A 19,061-nucleotide genomic window follows, 5' to 3' on the forward strand; every position below is an offset into this window, starting at 1 on the left:
ACAAAGAGCCGTGTGGGGGAAATGGAACGCAGCAAACAAAACTGCACTCACACATCTTGCTCTAAATAGACCTTTCATCTCCTTAATTGAGCGAAACTGTTGTGAGGCCTCAGGGGTCCCCAGGATGCAGATAAAATCGACCTTTTTTTTTTTTTTTTTTTTTGGTCAGCTTATTGTCCTGGGATGTAGGGCAGCGCAGGAAATGTAAGCAGGAGCTCCACAAAGAGTCCTTCCTCTGCCACCCCAGCTCTGAAACCTCCCACTCCGAAGGGATCAAAGCTGCCGATTGTTACTGCACTTTGTTCACATTTCACACAACAGTGCCAGTCTTGAGCTCATGGTGTCCATTTCCACATCTGTAAACTGGGAAGACTACCCGCCTTGTATGGCTACCGGGAAAGTCCTAGATAATATATATCCAGTGCCGGTGCATGAGTGTTTGATTGGCGGGTGCTACTGCTATTCTTCACCATTATGGTCAGTTCATTTATATTCCAGCCGTGGTAACCAAATACGTTCCCCCAGATGCCTCAATACCTGGCTTAGATGGTTTCAGCCTCACGAAGATTACTTCGTAAGACAAATAATAACAATTCAGAGTTCCTACCAATGAGTAAGAGTTCCCTACCTAGTTCATATCCTCAGTCTCACTTAGTTGCTTCCTCCGGAGCACGGTGCTGGGAGGTAGGTGCTGAGCCGGCAGGTGTTTCAGCGTAAAATACACGTAAATCTACATGATATGACGTCAGCTGCATGAAAGCCAAAGAATTCCATGTGTTCGCTTCTAGCCATTCTCTAAACCTTCTGGTTTTATTCACAAATGTAAACACATTCTGATTCTTCAAACACACGAGAGACTGGCTGGCAACCATCCCTCAGGGTCCGTCAAAAGAACTGGCAACATTAGACAGCCATCCTGAGCCCTGGGAACAACACAGAGACCTCGTTGCGTGACAGTAATCCGGTTTGTGCCCCTTGTCTGTGGAAGGAGATGCCAGCTCCCTGTCTCTCAGTTCTGTACAACTCAGCCTTGACCTTGAAGGTCCCAGGAATGTTTCAGATTGTGTCTGGTTAGTGTGAGAATGACACATTCCTGAGCTGGTTGGATCCCATATCCTAGCCTGCCGTCATCAAATGCTTCCGATTTCATCTTCTCTGAAACTTTTTTTTTTTTTTTAAAGGTAAGGATTTGGAGACTGTGTCTTCTTACAAACTTAATGGTCTGTCTCATGACTTTAATGACTTTTGCTCATTTTAAAAAGAAATGAGGAAGGAGTTGGTGGTGGGAAATGACTATTCTGATCGAATTAAGGGTCTTTAAAGGTTCCATGAAGCCGTATCGACAAAACTGTATCAACACCAAGATCTTGAGTCATTGTGTTATACGATATAATACCCATGATGATAATACTAAAACCCACAAAATGCCGGAAACACAAATAAAGGAAGGAACACGGAGAAGGAATGAGGGAAGGGGGGGAAGGAAGACAGGAAGAGGAAGGAGAGGGAGGAAGGAGTGGAGTTCCACGGACACAGGACTGGGTGGGAGTCCCAATCAGCATTGTGGTGGCAAAAAAGTAGGTGTGCTCTTCATGGCTCTCCTGCTGCCAGGTTCTCTCAGAAAATGGCAGCCGAGGCAGGAGCGCATGGTGAGCGTGTCCACCGGCACTGGGAGTTGCACGGCACATAGCTAGGAAGACCACCTCAGCTTCGCGTAAGGAGTCAGTCCAGTGGGTTTGCCTTAGGTGGGTCGCCGCTACCTCCAAGTGCGGGTCTTCCTGCTGGGAGTAGAGCAAGGAGCAGGTGCAGGACATCACGCGGGTGTTCTGCAGCGCTGCTCCCGCTGGCAGGGATGAGCATGGTGTGAGGGGCGGTGATGGCAGGTACGGTGCTGGCAATGAGGTGGTGGAGGCTGGCTTGCTCTGAGTTCTGGCTCTTCCATGAGATAACTCCATTTCTGGTGTTCTTGATCCTCTTCTGTAAATCCTTCCCATATGGAATTCTCTCCCTTTGGCACGAGGCGCATCGCCAGCACACGTTGCAGTGTGGTTCTGCCGGCTACAGAGCCTCTCACTTACGCGTAATAGGAAAACGTCCTCATTTCACTTTCATTTTTGGAGGATATTCTGTCCTCCTAGCCTGTGGTCCCCGAGCAACCACTGATTTGCTTTCTGTCACATATGTAAGTTCATATTTCCTCACGTTTTGTGTAAATGGAAACACACGGTATGTTCTCTTTCTCTCTCTCAGTCTAGCTTTCATGCAGCATCATAATTTTGAGATCTGTCCATGTTGTCTGTGCATCGATAGTTCTTTATTTTTGCCCAGTTATACTTCGTTGTATGGATACCCCAGAGCTTACCCATTCACCTGTTGATGGACATTTGGGTGGTTTCCATTTTTAGCTATTAAAAATAAAGCTGCCATAAATATTTGTGTACAGGTCTTTGCAAGGATATATGCTTTATTTTTCCTTGAGTAAATATACGTAGAAGTAGCATGCCAGATCATGTGTTTTTACCAAACTGCTAAATTTTCAATGTGATTGCACCATTTTACATTCTCAGCAGCTGTGGTAAGCACGCAGGAATACACAATTAAAGAAGGCTGTACTTCCAATCTTTCCATCCTCCAGATATTGTTACTCACAGCCATAAGTTAAATTGAAAGTCATGGAACATCCCACTGGGTATTTACCCAAAGAAAACAAAAACACTAATTCGAAGAGATATATGCACCCCTATGTTTAGCACACCACTGTTAACAATGGCCAAGCTATGGAAACAACACAAGCGTCCATCAGTATAAGAATGGATAAAGAGGATGTGATCTAGATCAACAGTGCAATACTAGTCAGCCTTAAAAAACAAGATCTTGCCATTTGTGACAACATGGATGGACCTAGAGTGAAAGTGGAAGGAGTCTGAGAGAGAGAGACAAATACCATATAATTTCACTTATGTGTGGAATCTGAAAAACCAACCAGACAAAAGCAGAAACAGACCCACAAATACAGAGAACAAGCTGATGGTTGCCAGAGGGAGGGTGGGTGAGGGGATGGACAAAATGCTTCAAGAGGAGTAGGAGACACAGGCTTCCAGTTATGGAATGGGTAAGTCATGGGGATGAAAAATGCCACTTAGGGAATGTAGCCAGTGATAGTGTAATAGTGTTGGATGGTGATATGGGAGCCACACTTGTGGTAAGCACAACGTAGCCTATGGAGTTGTCTTGTCATATCACTGCGTTGTTCACCTGTAACTGATGTAACAAGTGTACTTCAATAAAATAAAGTCATGGAATGTGGACTTTATTACTGTGTGGGCAAGGGGAAATCCCTGAGGTTGTTCTAGAAGTGGGATTGGAGAATGTTTGGCGGGGAATTCTGTGGCCTGGGGGACTTGGAACATAGTCTGAAGGGGAAGCTGTGACCAGGGGTGGGCATCTCCCTTGGCTCATAGGATTTCCTGTGTCGAGGGGCATGGCCTTGGGACGGCCAGCATGGGGCCCTCTGCAGTATGAGTTCAGGACAGCATGCCCCTTGCATGGGTCTAATGACAGTGCTGTTCCCTTCTCTTCCAGTCTGTCCAAACTCTAACCACCTTAAGTCCTCACTCCTGCAGTGTCTTCCATCAGTGTGGCAGTTCTGTGTACCTTCTTCTTAGTTGTTTGCTGTTTGCCTTTCTCTGTAGGTCTCACTTTCCAGTTTGCCTGTAGGCTTTTGAGTTGACCACTATGTCTTTTTTGTCCTCATATGTCTTGACAAAGTGTTAGTACATAATGGCCGTTCAAAATGTTGGCTGAATGACTGACGTGCTGCATGTACTGTAGTTTGCTGATTTGTCTTAGCTTCTAGGTTATTGTGTTAGTGTTGGGACATCAGCCAGCATGCTTTTACGTTTACAGTAAAACATGCTTTGACGTTTACAGCAGCTATTAAAGCATCACCCAAGCGGTGCTCTACCCTGCTGTGCTAAGCCTTCATCCTTAGTTGACTAATGCTATCCCGACTCTGTACTTACTACACTTAGGTTTACTGATCTAGGGTAAATTTTCATTTGTTCTTATCTCCTCATTGTCTCTTAACATTGTATCCCTGCTAACTGTATTAAATAGTCCAGAAATAAAGAGGTCATTTTTATTCCAGTTTCTGATTTTCTCAGTATTGACTTTATTTCCACCTATCATGTGAGTCAGTAGAGACCCTGGCTATAAACATTTCCTGAGTGAATCCCATCTCAGTCTATTTGTATATGATGATTCTTCTTCCTGAAATGCTCTTTCTTCCCTTCTCCATCTAGACGATGTCCTAAGAGTCTTTCAGAACTCAACAGCAGTAGCATCTCCTTCTGGAAGGCTTCTGTTTTTAAGAGACCTATATTAAATTTCCTACCTCTACGTTCTTTTGTTTGTTTCGGGAGTACAACATAATAATTCAATATTTGTATATATTGCAAAATGATTGTCACGCTAAGTCTGATTCACATACACAGTTCAGATTTTTTGTGTGTGATGAGAACTTTGAAGATCTATTTACTGCCTTAGCAATTTTCAAATATACAGTACAGTGTTAATTGTAGTCATCATGCTATAGATTATGTCCCCATGATTTGTTCATTTTACACAGAAGTGTGTACCCATTTTGCCCACCCCCCCACACTGCTGCCTCTGGCAGCCACCAATCTGTTCTTTGTATCTGTGAGTTTGGGATTTTTGTTTTTGTTTTTGTTTTTTTAGATTCCACAAAAACTGACCTATTTATTTTTATTTACTGAAGCATGATTTAGATACCGTGTTCTATTAGTTTCAGGTACACAACATATTGCTTCAGTTCTATACATTACTCAGTGCTCACCATGATAAATAGTCACCGTGTGTCACCAGACAATGTTATTACAGTATTATTGACTGTATTTTTCATCCCCATGACTTATCTGTTTTATAACTGGAAGTTTGTACCTCTTAATCCCATGTATTTTGCCTGTCCCCTCACCCACCTCCCCTCTGGCAACCACCAGTTTGTTCTCGGTATTTAAGTATATTTTTTTCTTTGGTGTTTTAGATTCCACATATAAGTGAAATCATGTGGTATTTGTCTTTCTTTGTCAGACTTCTTTCACTTAGCCTAATACCCCCTAGGTCCATCCATGTTGTCACAGATGACAGGATCTCACTTTTTTTTTATGGCTGGCTAATATTCCAGTGTGTATATACATCACATCTTCTTGATCCACTCATCTGTTGATGAACACTTGGGTTGCTTCCATGTCTTGGCCGTTGTAAATAGTGGTACGATAGACATAGGGGTGCTTATGTCTTTTCAAATTAGTGTTTTTATTTCCTTTGGGTAAGTGCCCAATAGTAGTATTACTGGATTATATGATTGTTCAGTTTTAGTCTTTTGAGGAACCTCCATGCTGTTTTTCACAGTGGTTGCACCAATATGTTTTTCCACCAACAGTGCATGAGGGATCCCTTTTCTCCACATCCTACCAACAACACTTATTGTTTCTTGTCTTTTTGATACTAGCCATTCTGACAGGTGCGAGGTGGTATCTCATTGCATTTTTCAATTGCATTTCCCTGACAACGAGTGATGTTGAGCATCTTTTCACGTGTCTTTTGGCCATCTCTGTGTCTTGTTTGGAATAATGTCTGTTCATGTCCTCTGCCTATTTTTTAATTGGAATATTTGTTTCTTGGTGTGGAGTTGTCCATGTTCTTTATCTATTTTGGATATTAATCCCTTATTAGATATATCTTTTGAAAATATCTTCTCCCATTCAGTAGGTTGTCTTTTCGTTTTGTTGATGGTTTCTTTTGCTGTACGAAAGCTTTTTATTTTGGTGTAGTCCTAGTAGTTTACTTTCACTTTTGTTTCCCTTGCCTGAGGAGACATCCATGAATATATTGCTAATGGCAGTGTCCAGGAAATTACCTCCTATGTTTTCTTTTAGAAGTTTTATGGCTTCAGGTCTCACATTTAGGTCTTTAACCCATTTTAATTTTGTGTATGGTGGTAAGAATGTGGTTCACTTTTACTCTCTTGCCTGTAGCACTCCATTTTTCCCAGCAGCATTTATTGAAAAGACTGTCTTCCCATTGTGTGTATTCTTGCTTTCATTGTCATAGATTAATTGACCATATAGGTTTGGGCCTATTTCTGGGTTCTTTTCTTTTCCATTGATCTGTGTGTCTGTTTGCATGCCAGTACCATACTGTTTTGATTACTACAGCTTTGTGGTATATCTTGAAATTTGGACCTGTGATACCTCTAGCTTTGTTCGTTCTCAGGATTGCTTTGGCCATTTGAGGTCTTCTGTGGTTCCATTCAAATTTTAATACTTAATTATTCTATTTCCATGAAAAACACTGTTGGTATTTTGATAATGACTGCATTGAATCTGTAGATTGTTCTGGTAGTATGGACATTTTAACAATATTAATTCCTAATCCATGAGCATGGTATATCTTTCCATTTGTTTCTGTTATCTTCAGTTTTTTTCATCAGTGTCTTCTAGTTTTCAGAGTACAGGTCTTTAACATCCTCGGTTAAATTTATTTCTAGATATTTTATCCTTTTTGATGCAGTTGTAAGTAAATGGGATTGTTTTTTAAATTTATTCTTCTACTTCATTAGTAGTGTATAGAAATGCAACAGATTCCTGTACATTAATTTGTATCTTACAAATTTATTGGATTTATTTGTTTTAATGATTTTTGATGGGAGTCTTTTAGGGTTTTCTATTTCAGTTATCTGCAAATAGTGACACTTTCACTTCTTCCTTACCAACTTGGATTCCTTTTACTTCCTTTTCTTGTCTTATTCCTGCATCTATGACCTCCCAATACCATGTTGAATAAATGTAAGAGTGCACATCCTTGTCTCGTTCCTGATCTTAGAGCAAAAACTTTTGGTTTTTCACTGTCAAGTATGATGTTAGCTCCTGGTGGGTTTTTCAAATATGGCCCTTATTATGTTGAGGTATGGGCCCTCTAAACCCATGTTGTTGAGAGTTTTTTTCATCATGAATGTATGTTGTATTTTGCCAAATGCTTTTTTGGCATCTGTTGAGATGATCATATGGTTTTTACTTTTCTACTTATTAATGTGATATATCAATTGCTTTGCAAATATTGAACCACCTTTGCATCTCTGGGATAAACCCCACACGATTGTAGTGAATAATCCGTTTAATGTATTGTTGAATTTGGTTTGCTAATATTTGGTTGGATTTTTGCATCTATGTTCATCAGAGCTATTGGCCTGTAGTTTTTGTTTGTTTTGTCATGTTTTTGTAGTGCCTTTGTCTGGTTTTATTATCAGGGTATTGGTGTAGAATGCCCTTTCTTATTCATTTTTTCACTCTCTGCTCTTTCTTCATTATCTTCCCCTCTGCTTTCTTTTATTTCTGGTCTTCTACTGTGACTTAGTTTCTGCAACATTGTAGAACGAATACAAGCTTTGTGACCTTTAGAGTTTTCTTAGACCTCCAGATGTTGGAAAATGGAGTTTGGACTGTAGCAAACAGACCGAAAACCTTTAAACATGTGTGGGTGGATGTGGCAATGAGAGGAAGATTTCACTGGTATTTGTTATGAAGGTGGATATATCAGTGAGATTAACATTCTTTGCTCAAGAATGAGAGGCCTCAGGACAGATCTCCTCTGTTCTAATGGCAACACAAATCTTAACTCTGTCACACTGAAATGTGAGGTTAGTGACCTTTTCAAGACTAGAGGTCTCCTGAGATATCCTTCATGGAAACCAAAACACTCTGTAAAAATTTCCAATCTTGGTTTAGCCCAGATACCTTTTATAGAGATACTATGATATAATAAAGGTTCTAATACATGACCAGCAGGTGTAGGTGCTAACAGATGTCGTCATTAAATCTTCCACTCTCTCGAGCTTCCTAAAGTCCGCAAATACCTAAGTTTCCTTGAAATTTTCTCAGGATCAAAGTCACAAGTAAGAAGTAGGTCTAAATGGTAGAGGCTGATCACCAAACCTGCAGATCTTCTTTTCAAATGCCAGCGATTTAATTCTCTTCTTTGGCACTTACGCTTTCTTTGTAAATGAGATGCTTTGACTGCACTCCAGTGGCTGATTATAGAGAATGTTCTAGATGAACATCCTGAGAGCTGACGCTCAGCTCACCAATCCACCAGCCCCAAATCATCATCAAAGATCCCTTTCCCAGGAGCACTGGGCAAATTTGTCTTTTCTTCCCTTTGCCTGAGGAGGTGCACTAGACCATTGTAGGCAAGGTTAGGGAACACTGTCACAGGTATTTTGAGCAACATAATAGCACACCAGAATGAACAGGAGCTAAATCCAGAGCCTGTAGCCAGTTTAGCAACCATAAGGTTCTTAGCAGAAATTCTCCTATCCTGAATCCAGTTAAAGTGGCAGTAATCACCTGATGTACCCTAGAGATGCTGTTTATTGTAATATTAAGTATATATTCATGTATAAGAAAGGTTTTGAAAACAAACAAAATATAAAGGTTTTTAGATTATGGAAAAAATAGCTATAGTGCTTCATTGCCTTATTTGAAAAATAAGTCCCCTTTAAAGCTTTAGATTGAGCTTTGTGAAATGCAGTTCAGCTGAATTTTTATTTAACAATTACATTATATCCTGCAGGTGTAGACCCTCCTTGTTGCATGCACGTGACTCCTGTTAATTGCAACAATAGAAGTTGCTTATGGAAACGCTTCTACCTCTAAGCATTTTAGAGGGAAATGGAATTAAGGTCAATAATCCTTCAGTGTTTAAAAATGTACCAAGCCTGTTTTTCAGGACTGCCTCTTTCCTTTCCTTAGGCAACAGAATTTTTTCCTTCTAAATCCACACAAGCTTGTGAAGGATGGGACTGCGTTTAACTGGTCCCCTTCCCGTAAGTGTTTGCAGCCGAAAGTCCTTGAAGCTAGGACTTGGAGATTCTGGCAACTACATGTCTGTTTTGAATTTCCCAAAAAGCCGAGTTAAATAATGTTTTCTTATATCTTTTTCAGGAGCATCTAAAGGCTTTTGATGATGAAATCAATGCTTTTTTGGACAATATGTTTGGACCTCGAGGTGAGTAAGCTACTTGAGAATTTCATGTGGAAGGAAACTATTTAGTTGCAGAAGAGGGTTTTGTCATTTCTGGTGTTTTTTTTTTGTTTTTTTTTTTTAATGTTTGTTTATTTTTGAGAGAGAGACATACATACAGAATCCAAAGCGGGCTCCAGGCTCTGAGCTGTCAGCAAAAAGCCTGATGCAGGGCTCGAACTCACAGACTGGGAGATCATGACCTGAACCAAAGTCGGGCACTTAACCGACTAAGCCACCCAGGCACCCCTCTGGTACCTTGACGACAGTATGGTACTTAACATTTAGAGATCTAACTTCCCTCCCCTTTGATATCCTTCTCCAGAACATCTAGAAAGCCTCAGTGCACCTGCTCAACCTTCCTGGGATTAAAGTTCCAGGAGCCACAAGCAGGGACAGAATGCAGCGAAGCCCTTCCCGTCGGTGTCTCTCGGGCCACCAGAGCAGGCCGCAGCCACCTGCTAACAGGGACTACTTTCTCTCCTGGCGCCACCGCCCACACACCTTCCACCTTCCTCACCCGCGCAGTCACCTCTCGTCTTTCTGCCCTCGTGTGTCTAGGGGCGTGAGCTCGCTCCGCCCGTGCTGTGGGCTGGAGCCCCTGCACGCCCCCTCTTTTGTGTGTCACCCGTCACTTAGACTCACTGCGGCGCGCCGTCCCCTGCAGCGCTTCTTACGCTTCCCTGGGCATCTTAGTCACCCTGTGTAGCTCGCAAACAAGTGGATGTTTTCCAAACAACGTGTTTCGTTTCACTTAGGCCTCGCTGGTTCACAAACCGTGGCGAATCTGTGCCTCTCTCCGGGTTATTTCCTCAGCGCTGTTGGGCTAGGGAAATGGAGGGAAATGAGGTTTTCCTGTCTCTCAAAAACCTCCAAACAGCATCGTTTAGAGACTACTTGGACCACTCCAGTCTCTGCCTAGGCTTTATAAACGTCTGATGAACGACTGTTTGTATGATTTTAATATAATGCTGCTGTGTGATTATTAGAGCTTTAAAAATATTTTCAGTCGCCTCCCCTCCGGCCCCCCACCCACCACCATTTGTCCTCGTGGTGACCCCGTGGGGTAGGCAAGGCAGGATCTCTGTATCGCATAAGCTCCCTTATTGAATATGTTCTCTGCCTCACAGTTCTTGTGGGTGCAGAGGAGGACGGTTCACGTAGAGGGCACGCAGGGTTTCTTGGCAACTGTGGCTTCTATTGGACACTTGCACCAGAGCGTGGAACAACAGTGTCTCTGTTCACACCGAGCTGTGCCTTTGCTAAGATTGCTGTGATCTGGAACTATGTGGATAGGGGTCCACGTACGGAGAGGATTGCAGTTTGTTTACTCAGCTCTGGTCATGTTTATGGAAGGTTCTTTGTGGCGAGGAGATGGGAAGATTGACAGTTGACAACCGGGTCGGGTGACCTCCACGGTGACAGGGAATCTAGCCTCTGGGCCGTCCAGCATCCCTTTCCCTTTCCCAAAAGTGGCACAAGCTTCAGTTGACTGGCAGGCCACCTAGCAGACTTCCCGGGTGTCCCCAAGTCTCTTCTGTAGTCACCTTTTCCATGTTGGCATCAGGGGATCTTGTCCTGGGCAGATACCCGACGCAGATGCAGTTAACCATTAACGTCCCAAAGGTAGGATAAATCTTACTGCAAGTATTTGTTCCTCTCTCTGGGCTGGGACAGTTAACTCTCCTCCTTGACAAAAGCGGCAAGCATTTGCAGGACCATGACAAAAGAAAACGAACCACTGGAGGTGCTGTATTTTGTACTGGGCTCATCCTGCCGATTGGCCTAGATTGTGTGACTCAGAACTCAGTGGAGGTATGGGTGAGACACAGTGGGAGCGTAAGACCTGGGGTCTGTCTCTAGGCGGGAGGTCAGACTGCCACCTCGGTGGTAGTTGCAAAGCAGTGAAGCAGACCACGTGTGTTGGTTTCCCGGGGCTGTAGTAACCACGTGCCACAAACCACGTGGCTTAAAGCAACAGTGGTTGATTCTCTCACGGTCCGGAGGCTACAGGTCTGACATCAAGGAGCTGGCAGGGCAGTGCTCCCTCTGAGTTTCTAGGGAAGAGTGCTCCCTGCCTTTCTCCCAGCTTCTGGCGTTGCCGGCAATCTCTGGCATTGCTTGGCTCGGAGATGTATCTCCCTGTTCTCTGCCCCCATTTGCACGTGGCTTCTCCTCTTCGCGTCCCTGTGTCCACATCTCCCCTTGTAATATAGGACACCGGTCACAGTGAGGGCCCACCTAGTCCAGTACGACATCTTTTAACTGGGTCAGACCTGTGAAGACCTTATGTCCAAGTAAGGTCACAGTCACACGGGTATCAGGAGTTCGGACTTAACCATATCTTTTGGGGGACACCGTTCAATCCATAACACCTTAACAGGAGGTGGGGTAGCAGTTTAGTGCAAATTTTTAACTGTTTCACTCTCTGTGGCTCAATTTTTCTCAAACATAAACTGGCAATAATTACATCACCTATATGGTGGATGCATCTGTTACCTGCACTGTGGTGATGGCATCGTGGGAGTTTGCATAAGTCCAAACCCATCAAATTATATACACATTAAATATGTACAGGTTTATCAGTTATACCTCAAAACTATTTGAGATATCAACTATATAATTAGATTACTTTGGGAATTAAGCCAATACATGTAAAAAGCTTTATTAGGACAGTGCCTGGCACAGAATAAGTGTTCAGTAAATATAAATTGTGATAACAGTGTTCCAGCCATAATAACACATTAATTATAAAATTATAATTACATTGTTACGCAGGTAGAGAGCTGTAGTAGGAAAGGGTAAGAAGAAGCAGCTCCCTTCCAACGGCAGGACGTTTATCTGGTTTTTAGAGGATGCGTAGGATGTATTTTATTTTATTATTATCTTTTTTTTTTTTTTATTTTAGAGAGAGAGTACGAGTGGGGGAGAGGGGCAGAGGGGGAGAGAGAGAATCTTCAGCAGGCTCAGCACTGAGCCCAACACGGGGCTCGATCCCACAACCCTGGGATCATGACCTGAACCAAAATCAAGAGTCGGTTCAACTTACTGAGCCACCCAGGCGCCCCATGGGTGCATAGGATTTGGATTCAGAGGTGAACATTAGGAAGTGGCACATGGGACAGACTTTTCCGACCAGTGATTTCCCGCAGGTTGTGTGCAGGTAGGTCTCTGCTAGTCACACGAATGCTGAGGTGGGCCTCTCGCCTGCCGTGTTCTCTCCATCACAACTGGAGGAGTTTACAGAACAGGCGATGGGACAGAGCCTGAGAAGGCAGTTTCCTCTGTGCTGTCCGTCAGGTGGGGTGGAGTAAGGGGGGCTGGCGTGCGAGGGGTAGAGTGGAGCAGAAAGAGGGGCGGAGGCCTGGGGAGAGCAGAGAGAGGGAGGAAAGGGCATGATCGGCTGGAGAAACCAGCTCCTTCCAACCGCATTTACAGAGATTAAAAACAACGTGCCAGTTTTTATCATTGTGGGCCAAATTATTTGCTTTATTGAGACAACAAAAAAGAGCAGAACAGAGAACTAAAATCACTTTGTGCCTACCGTTCTATTCAGATGTTAACTAATTATCTTACAGATCTATTATGTGTGTTTTATGTAGATTTTTACGTTTTCACCCTCCAGAGCAAGGAACACTTGCTGTATCTCGGTTCTTGCCTCCTAGCTATTGATACTTCTAGTCCATGGTCAGGTTTCAGTCCTCGGTTATATTTTCTGCCCTCACCTCTGAATCATCAGCCCCCAAGGCTTTGCCTTCTTCAGCTTCCCGTGGTTGTTGGGTTCAGTCCCACGGCTCTGGCTCAGCTGAGCTCTAAACTCTGCCTGGTTTACCACACGGTGGTCCTCACAGAGCTGCGGGGTGTGGGGTGTGTGAACCAGTATATGCTGTCGATACCCCTTCTCTCCTGCCTACTCCAGACTCCACCGAGGAAGGCAGCACCGGGTGGGACGTGCTGGGCAGCACAGGTGAATTCGGATCCTGACGCTGCTGCCCCCTGCTGTGTGGCCTCGGCAGGTTACTGTAGCTTTCTGAGCTGTTTTTCATCCACAGAACAGCATGATGGCACGTCCTGTTTACAGAGTTAGAATAAATAAACATAGTAACTGTTCCGGAGAAGACGCTAGAACTCTTACCGCCCCGCCTTGATCACCTGTCCCCGTCACTCAGGGTTCAGCCTAAGCCCTGTTTGCTCCATGAGATCTTCCTTAACTCCTCCCACCCCAGGGGTTTCTTCTTCAGAACTGTAACTCCCGTCCTGCTTATCGCGGCTTATTACCTGGGTTCTTGTGGGTTCTTGTCGTGTTGTTATTTGTTGTATCCAGTGTGGAACATACAATATATGTGACAGGAGGTCTTAAAAGTTCTCATGACAAGAAAAATTTTTGTAACTATGTAAGGTGATGGATATTAAGTACACTTATTGCGGTGATGATCTTGTAGGGTGTGCAAGTATTGAATCGTGTTGTGCTCCTGAAACTCATGTTCTACCTCAGTAAAAAACAAAAGGCCAAACAAAAAAAAAAAAAACCCCAAAACTTTTTAAATACATGTGATAATATTTTAAAACTGAACAGAAGCACCCCCCCTTTAGGATTCTCACTGTATGTGTTTCCTTTCAGATTCTCGAGTCAGAGGATGGTTCATGTTGGACTCTTACCTTCCTACCTTTTTTCTTACTGTCCTGTATCTGCTTTCAATATGGCTGGGTAACAAATACATGAAGAACAGACATGCTCTCTCCCTCAGGGGTATCCTCACCTTGTATAATCTCGGAATCACACTTCTCTCCGTATATATGCTGGCAGAGGTAAGTGTCTATGTAGGAACGCTGGAGTCTGGTAAGTGAGCGTCTCTGAGAAGTAAATCTGGCCTTCCAGAACTATCCAGCGCTGCTCTCAGTACCGTTCCTCAAGATCTCAGGAGCTGTTCCAGCGTCTGATACTGTTTCGTCAGAAAATCTTGGGGAAATCTTTGTTTCTGAGAATTTTTCTCATCCCAATTTAGGCCTGTTTCTTTCTTTAAAAAAAATTTTTTTTAATGTTTGTTTATTTTTAAGAGAGAGAGCGTAAGCAGGAGGGAGGCATAGAGAGAGGGAGACACAGAATCTGAAGCAGGCTCCAGGATCCTAGCTGTCAGCACAGAGCCCATCGCGGGGCTCAAACCCACATACCATGAGATGGTGACCTGAGCCAAAGTCACTTAACCAACTGAGCCACCAAGGCGCCCCTAGGCCTATTTCTTGAATCCTTAGTCTTTCACTATAATTCAAAGTCACAATTTAGATCTGAGTGGGCCTTTAAAGCTCATATGTGCTAGTTTTCTCCTTTTACAGATGATGATACTGAGGCTTGGAAAAGTTACATGACTTGCCTGAGAATAGACGGCTCTTGAGGACAGAGCAGTTTTTAAGTTAAAAATCAAATGCAGTTAGTCGGAAATACAGATACACAGTCCCTTAAAGACTACTCCCTCCATCTTTGGTCCCCCGTGACGGGGGCATCGCGGTTTCTGAGGACTGACTGCGGAGTCCCAGGCTGAGATTCCAGCCCCGCTCCTGCTGCCCTCATTACATCATGCATCGCCCGTTCCTTTGTAACGTGCCAAACCCAAGTCATTTTACAAGAAAAGGAACAAGTAACAATTGCGCTTTCTGTACAACCCAGAGCCTGCTTCACTCTGCCTGCCACAAAGGAAAATCAACAAGTGCCAAATAAACCTGCTCCAGCAAGCAGAGGGAAAACAAAAACAAGACAAAACCTTTCTTAGGGAACAGGATAAAATCATTCATGTCAGTTACAAATGGCTGACAATGGCACAAGTATAGTTGCCTTCCTGGTCCTTGAATTCTAAAAGAAGATAAATCCTCACGTAAAATATAGATCCTCTCGGCCACAGAGTTCAATCTGTGCATTGCTCTGCTGTGCACCATTCTGAAGACGCTTAATAACCATTACTTAACATGACTTACAACACCGATGCCCACAGTTCCGCGATCGGAGTGCAGATGGAATTCAGGGTCTAGAAAGCCCCCCCTACAGTCCTGTCCCATCAGTGGTCCTAATTTACCTGACTCTGGAAGGGGAATTTTTATGTAGGTTTTCAACGAGGTAAATCTTAGTTCACTAGAGGAGCTTGCGAGACAGTGATTGACAGGGTTAGTTTCTTGGGGAAGAAACAAAGGGAAAGATATTCTTCCTTAGATTGTTTTCAGAAGCAGCACCTGCGTCAGAAGGGCAGCCGAATGTCTGACCACACCGGAAGTCCGAATACCAGCTGGAGACTTCGGAGTAGTGGAGTCAGCAGATGCGAATGCAGGTGTCACTGTAATTCTGGGGCAGTTAATTAGGCTCTAATTACACGACTTGTCTTTAAAATGGAAATATGGGGGGCGCCTCAGTGGCTCAGTCAGTTAAGTGTCCAGTCATAATCTCGCAGTTTGTGAGTTCAAGCTCCGCATCGGGTTCTGTGCTGACAGCTCAGAGCCTGGAGCCTGCTTCGGATTCTGTGTCTCCCTCTCTCTGCTCCTACCGCACTTGCACTCATGTTCCCTGTCTCAAAAATAAATAAACATTAAAAAAATAGAAGTCAAATGGAGATTTGGTCCTCGTTCTACTTAACTCATGAGTCTGCTAGAAGGATTAGTCAGTTCTGTTCCGTCAACATTCTGTGAGCATCCACTAGGTGCTGTGAATTGTATACTCAGCCAAGGAGATATTAAGATGGGTAACATGTGATTTTTGTACTTGAAAAGCTCATAGACCAGTATACAGCAGGAGTTCATGAATATGAAAAACTGTGTAAATATTAAGGTGAATATTATTCACCATTAACAGGAATAAGAACAGTAGTGTTTGGACAAGTAAATGGCTTCAACCCATTTTTAGGGAGAACGTCAGTACTTAGTCCCTTCCCTACAAGAATGTTATCCATTGCTTGTCCACTGTGCTCTTCTCACACTCCTATAGCTCTTGATTCACAGTTACCGCTGTTGATTGCCTCCTGCTGTCCTCTGACTGTAGCCTCTCCCAGGGCAGGCATACGGTCTTAGACACTTTTGGGGTATGTGTAACAACCACTAGTTGATGATGGGTTGATTGAACCTTGCTAACTTGTTAAGCCCAGTTCAGATGTTTGCTTGGGCCAGGAAGGTACTGCTAAAATTACTTAGAGTCTTTCAACAAATACGTATGGAGTTTCTACAGTGTATCAGATTCTATTCTAGGCTCTACAACCCCGCCTTTCCCCTTGCAACACTGACCAGTGGTGGGCTGGTGGGGGGGCAGGAAGGCCTCTGATATTTGAGCAGAAATCAAGCATATGAAGATCTGAAGGAACTGTGTTCGTGCAGAACAAGCAGCAAACGTAAAGGCCTTGGGGCAGGAACAAGCTTGGGATGTTCAAAGACCACAAAGAAGAAACAGTGCAGCTAGACCACCGTGGTCAGAGGAGGGGATGGTTCATGACAAGGCAGAGCGGTGGCAGAACATAGAGGGCCTTGTAAAGAGTTTGGCTTCTATTCTGAGTATCGTGGCAGGCCACTGGGGGATTTTAATGAGGGGAGTGATCGATCTTCCATCTCGGATACATGGTTGCGTCCGCTACATGGAAAATGAACTGGGACAGTGAGCTGGGGGCAAGAGCGGAAGCAGAGTCCAGGAGACGGTTGGAGCGCTGTTGTCACAGATGCCGGTGGCCTGGACTGAGGAGTTGGAAATGGGGAGAAGCTGAGGGATCCTAGACCTCTTTTGGAGCAAGCTAGGCTCCACCTCCTAAGGCTAACCCTGTCCGACAGCCTGGTTTCCTTTCCTTCAACACCCAGGATGGATGGCTCCCGTCTGCCAAGCCCGCCAGGGGATAAGCAGTGGACCTGTGCAAGGCACATAGAGTCTTTCATAGAGCGGCTGCTTAATTCTATTTAGGTTTTAAATTGTCAGACAGTTTTAAACAATCTAAATGGGTTTTTTTAGTAGTTTGACGGCTTTCAGTGTTCAATTTTAACATCCTATCACTCCCCCTGTGTATTTCTCTGCAGGGTGTATCTTTACACGTCTCTGATGAGCAGTCACAAATAGTAGGCCTTTGCATACCTTATGTAACACGTTAACTAGACTCCTCGTGGTGATCATTTAACAATATACACAAATATCAAATATGCAGAAGTCCTTGGCAAACTTGTCAGGAGCATAGGTTTCTTTTTATATCCAGAGATAGTTTTCACTCAGCAATTGTAAACGACTGCCTACTATTCCTGAAGTTGGAAAGGTTAAACATTTTCCTATAAATAAAATTTTGATGAAGGGGAAAAATACCGTCTGTACCTGCTTTGTATTCTAGAATCTTAAGTTTTTTTTTTTTTTTTTTTTTTTTTTTTTTTAACCTTTTATTTATTTTTGAGACAGGGAGAGACAGAGCATGAACAGGGGAGGGGCAGAGAGAGAGGGAGACACAGAATCTGAAACAGGCTCCAGGCTCCGAGCTGTCAGCACAGCGCCCGATGCGGGGCTCGAACTCATGGACCGCGAGATCGTGACCTGAGCCGAAGTCGGAAGCTCAACCGACTGAGCCACCCAGGCGCCCCTAGAATCTTAAGTTTTTACAGTAATAGCCGGAAAGAAGAGAGAGAGAACTTCTTTGGCAGAATTTTCCACAAAGTATAAAAAGCTTATTTTCTCATAATTTATTGGGTGTTTTCTATGTGTTGGGCATTGGGCAAGGAATGGTGAATTCAAAGATGAGCAAAAAACACACAGATCTTTATGGAGACTTTTGGTTTTTGAACATAATGAGGGATATAAATATTAATCATTTATAATCACACACATGATTGAGTACCAAGTAGCATAAATACAGTGAAGAAAATGATTTAAGAACCTTTGAGCCCTGTTTTCCCATTTGTAAAATGGTAATAAATATGTACGTAATAAAATTATGGAGATGATCAGCTAAGGTAAATATAAACCAATATAAAGTATTATTAAAATTTTAGTGTAGTTTTTGCATTTGTTTATATTTAATTCTGTGTTTTACCTGTGGAAACATACGACTAGATGATTCCTTACATAAAATATTTTGTTACTCAAATGATAGCTAAACTCTGTTACTTTGGGCCAATGTAAAGTTCAGAAGTAAATTATACCCATTAAAGCATACCAACTATTGGTATCTATTCAACAGCAAGAATTAATTCCTTTGATAACATGTTTGGGGACAGGATTGAGAAAGTCAGATGCTGGGAAGTTTCTACTCAGACCTTGAACAGACAGACGCCAGTCAGGAACATGAATGGGAAATCTAGTCCTCTTTCAAATGTTCGTGTTAATTTTTCCCCCTCTGTTTCTTTGGCAGCTTATTCTCTCCAGCTGGGAAGGAGGCTACAATTTACAGTGTCAAGATCTCACCAGTGCAGGGGAAGCCGATGTCCGGGTAAGTCTTGAGAAGCTAATAGACCATCTGTAACTGTTTCTCCTAGAAAAGGAGAGGAGGCCTTATCCTTCCAGATATGAGGATGGGGCTGGGATTACATAAGAAAGGGAGTCATGTTCTGATAGAAATACTTGGTAACAAAAATGTTTTTCAAATGTCCAACCATGGGGGAGCTGATTGAATAAACCATGGCTTGTCCAGGAATGGTTCCTTTTGCAAAACGAAATGACGAAGATCTCTATACTGTTACAGAGTAATCTCTGGGACGTGATCTCAGTTAAAAAACAAAACAACTTGCAGACCGTGTTTATAATATAGTACCTTCTGTGTAAGAAGTGATATGAATATATGTGTGTGTGTGTTTGCTTTTAAAACAAACCATGGTAGAATAAACCAAAACCCAACAAAGTGTTTCCTTTTGGGTGAAGGAACTGGGCAGAGGTGGTAGGGATGGAATACTTGATTTTGGAACCATTAAGTGTTTTACATTATTTGAAACAAAATTAATTTTAAAAAGAAAGCAAGGCAGCCTTCCTC

General features: G+C 43.2%; 1 protein-coding gene across 1 annotated transcript in view; it reads left to right on the forward strand.

Moving 5' to 3' along the window:
- ELOVL2 (ELOVL fatty acid elongase 2) overlaps positions 1 to 19,061 on the forward strand; it is a 64,765-nt gene that overhangs the window by 36,546 nt on the left and 9,158 nt on the right. The window contains exons 2-4 of the mRNA XM_030314853.1: positions 9,021 to 9,084; positions 13,721 to 13,908; positions 18,447 to 18,524. Coding sequence (XP_030170713.1) covers positions 9,021 to 9,084; positions 13,721 to 13,908; positions 18,447 to 18,524 — 330 coding nt within the window. The remainder of the gene's footprint in view (positions 1 to 9,020; positions 9,085 to 13,720; positions 13,909 to 18,446; positions 18,525 to 19,061) is intronic.

This window comes from Lynx canadensis, chromosome B2, assembly GCF_007474595.2.
Source record: "Lynx canadensis isolate LIC74 chromosome B2, mLynCan4.pri.v2, whole genome shotgun sequence".
In the NCBI taxonomy this organism is placed as follows: domain Eukaryota; kingdom Metazoa; phylum Chordata; class Mammalia; order Carnivora; family Felidae; genus Lynx; species Lynx canadensis.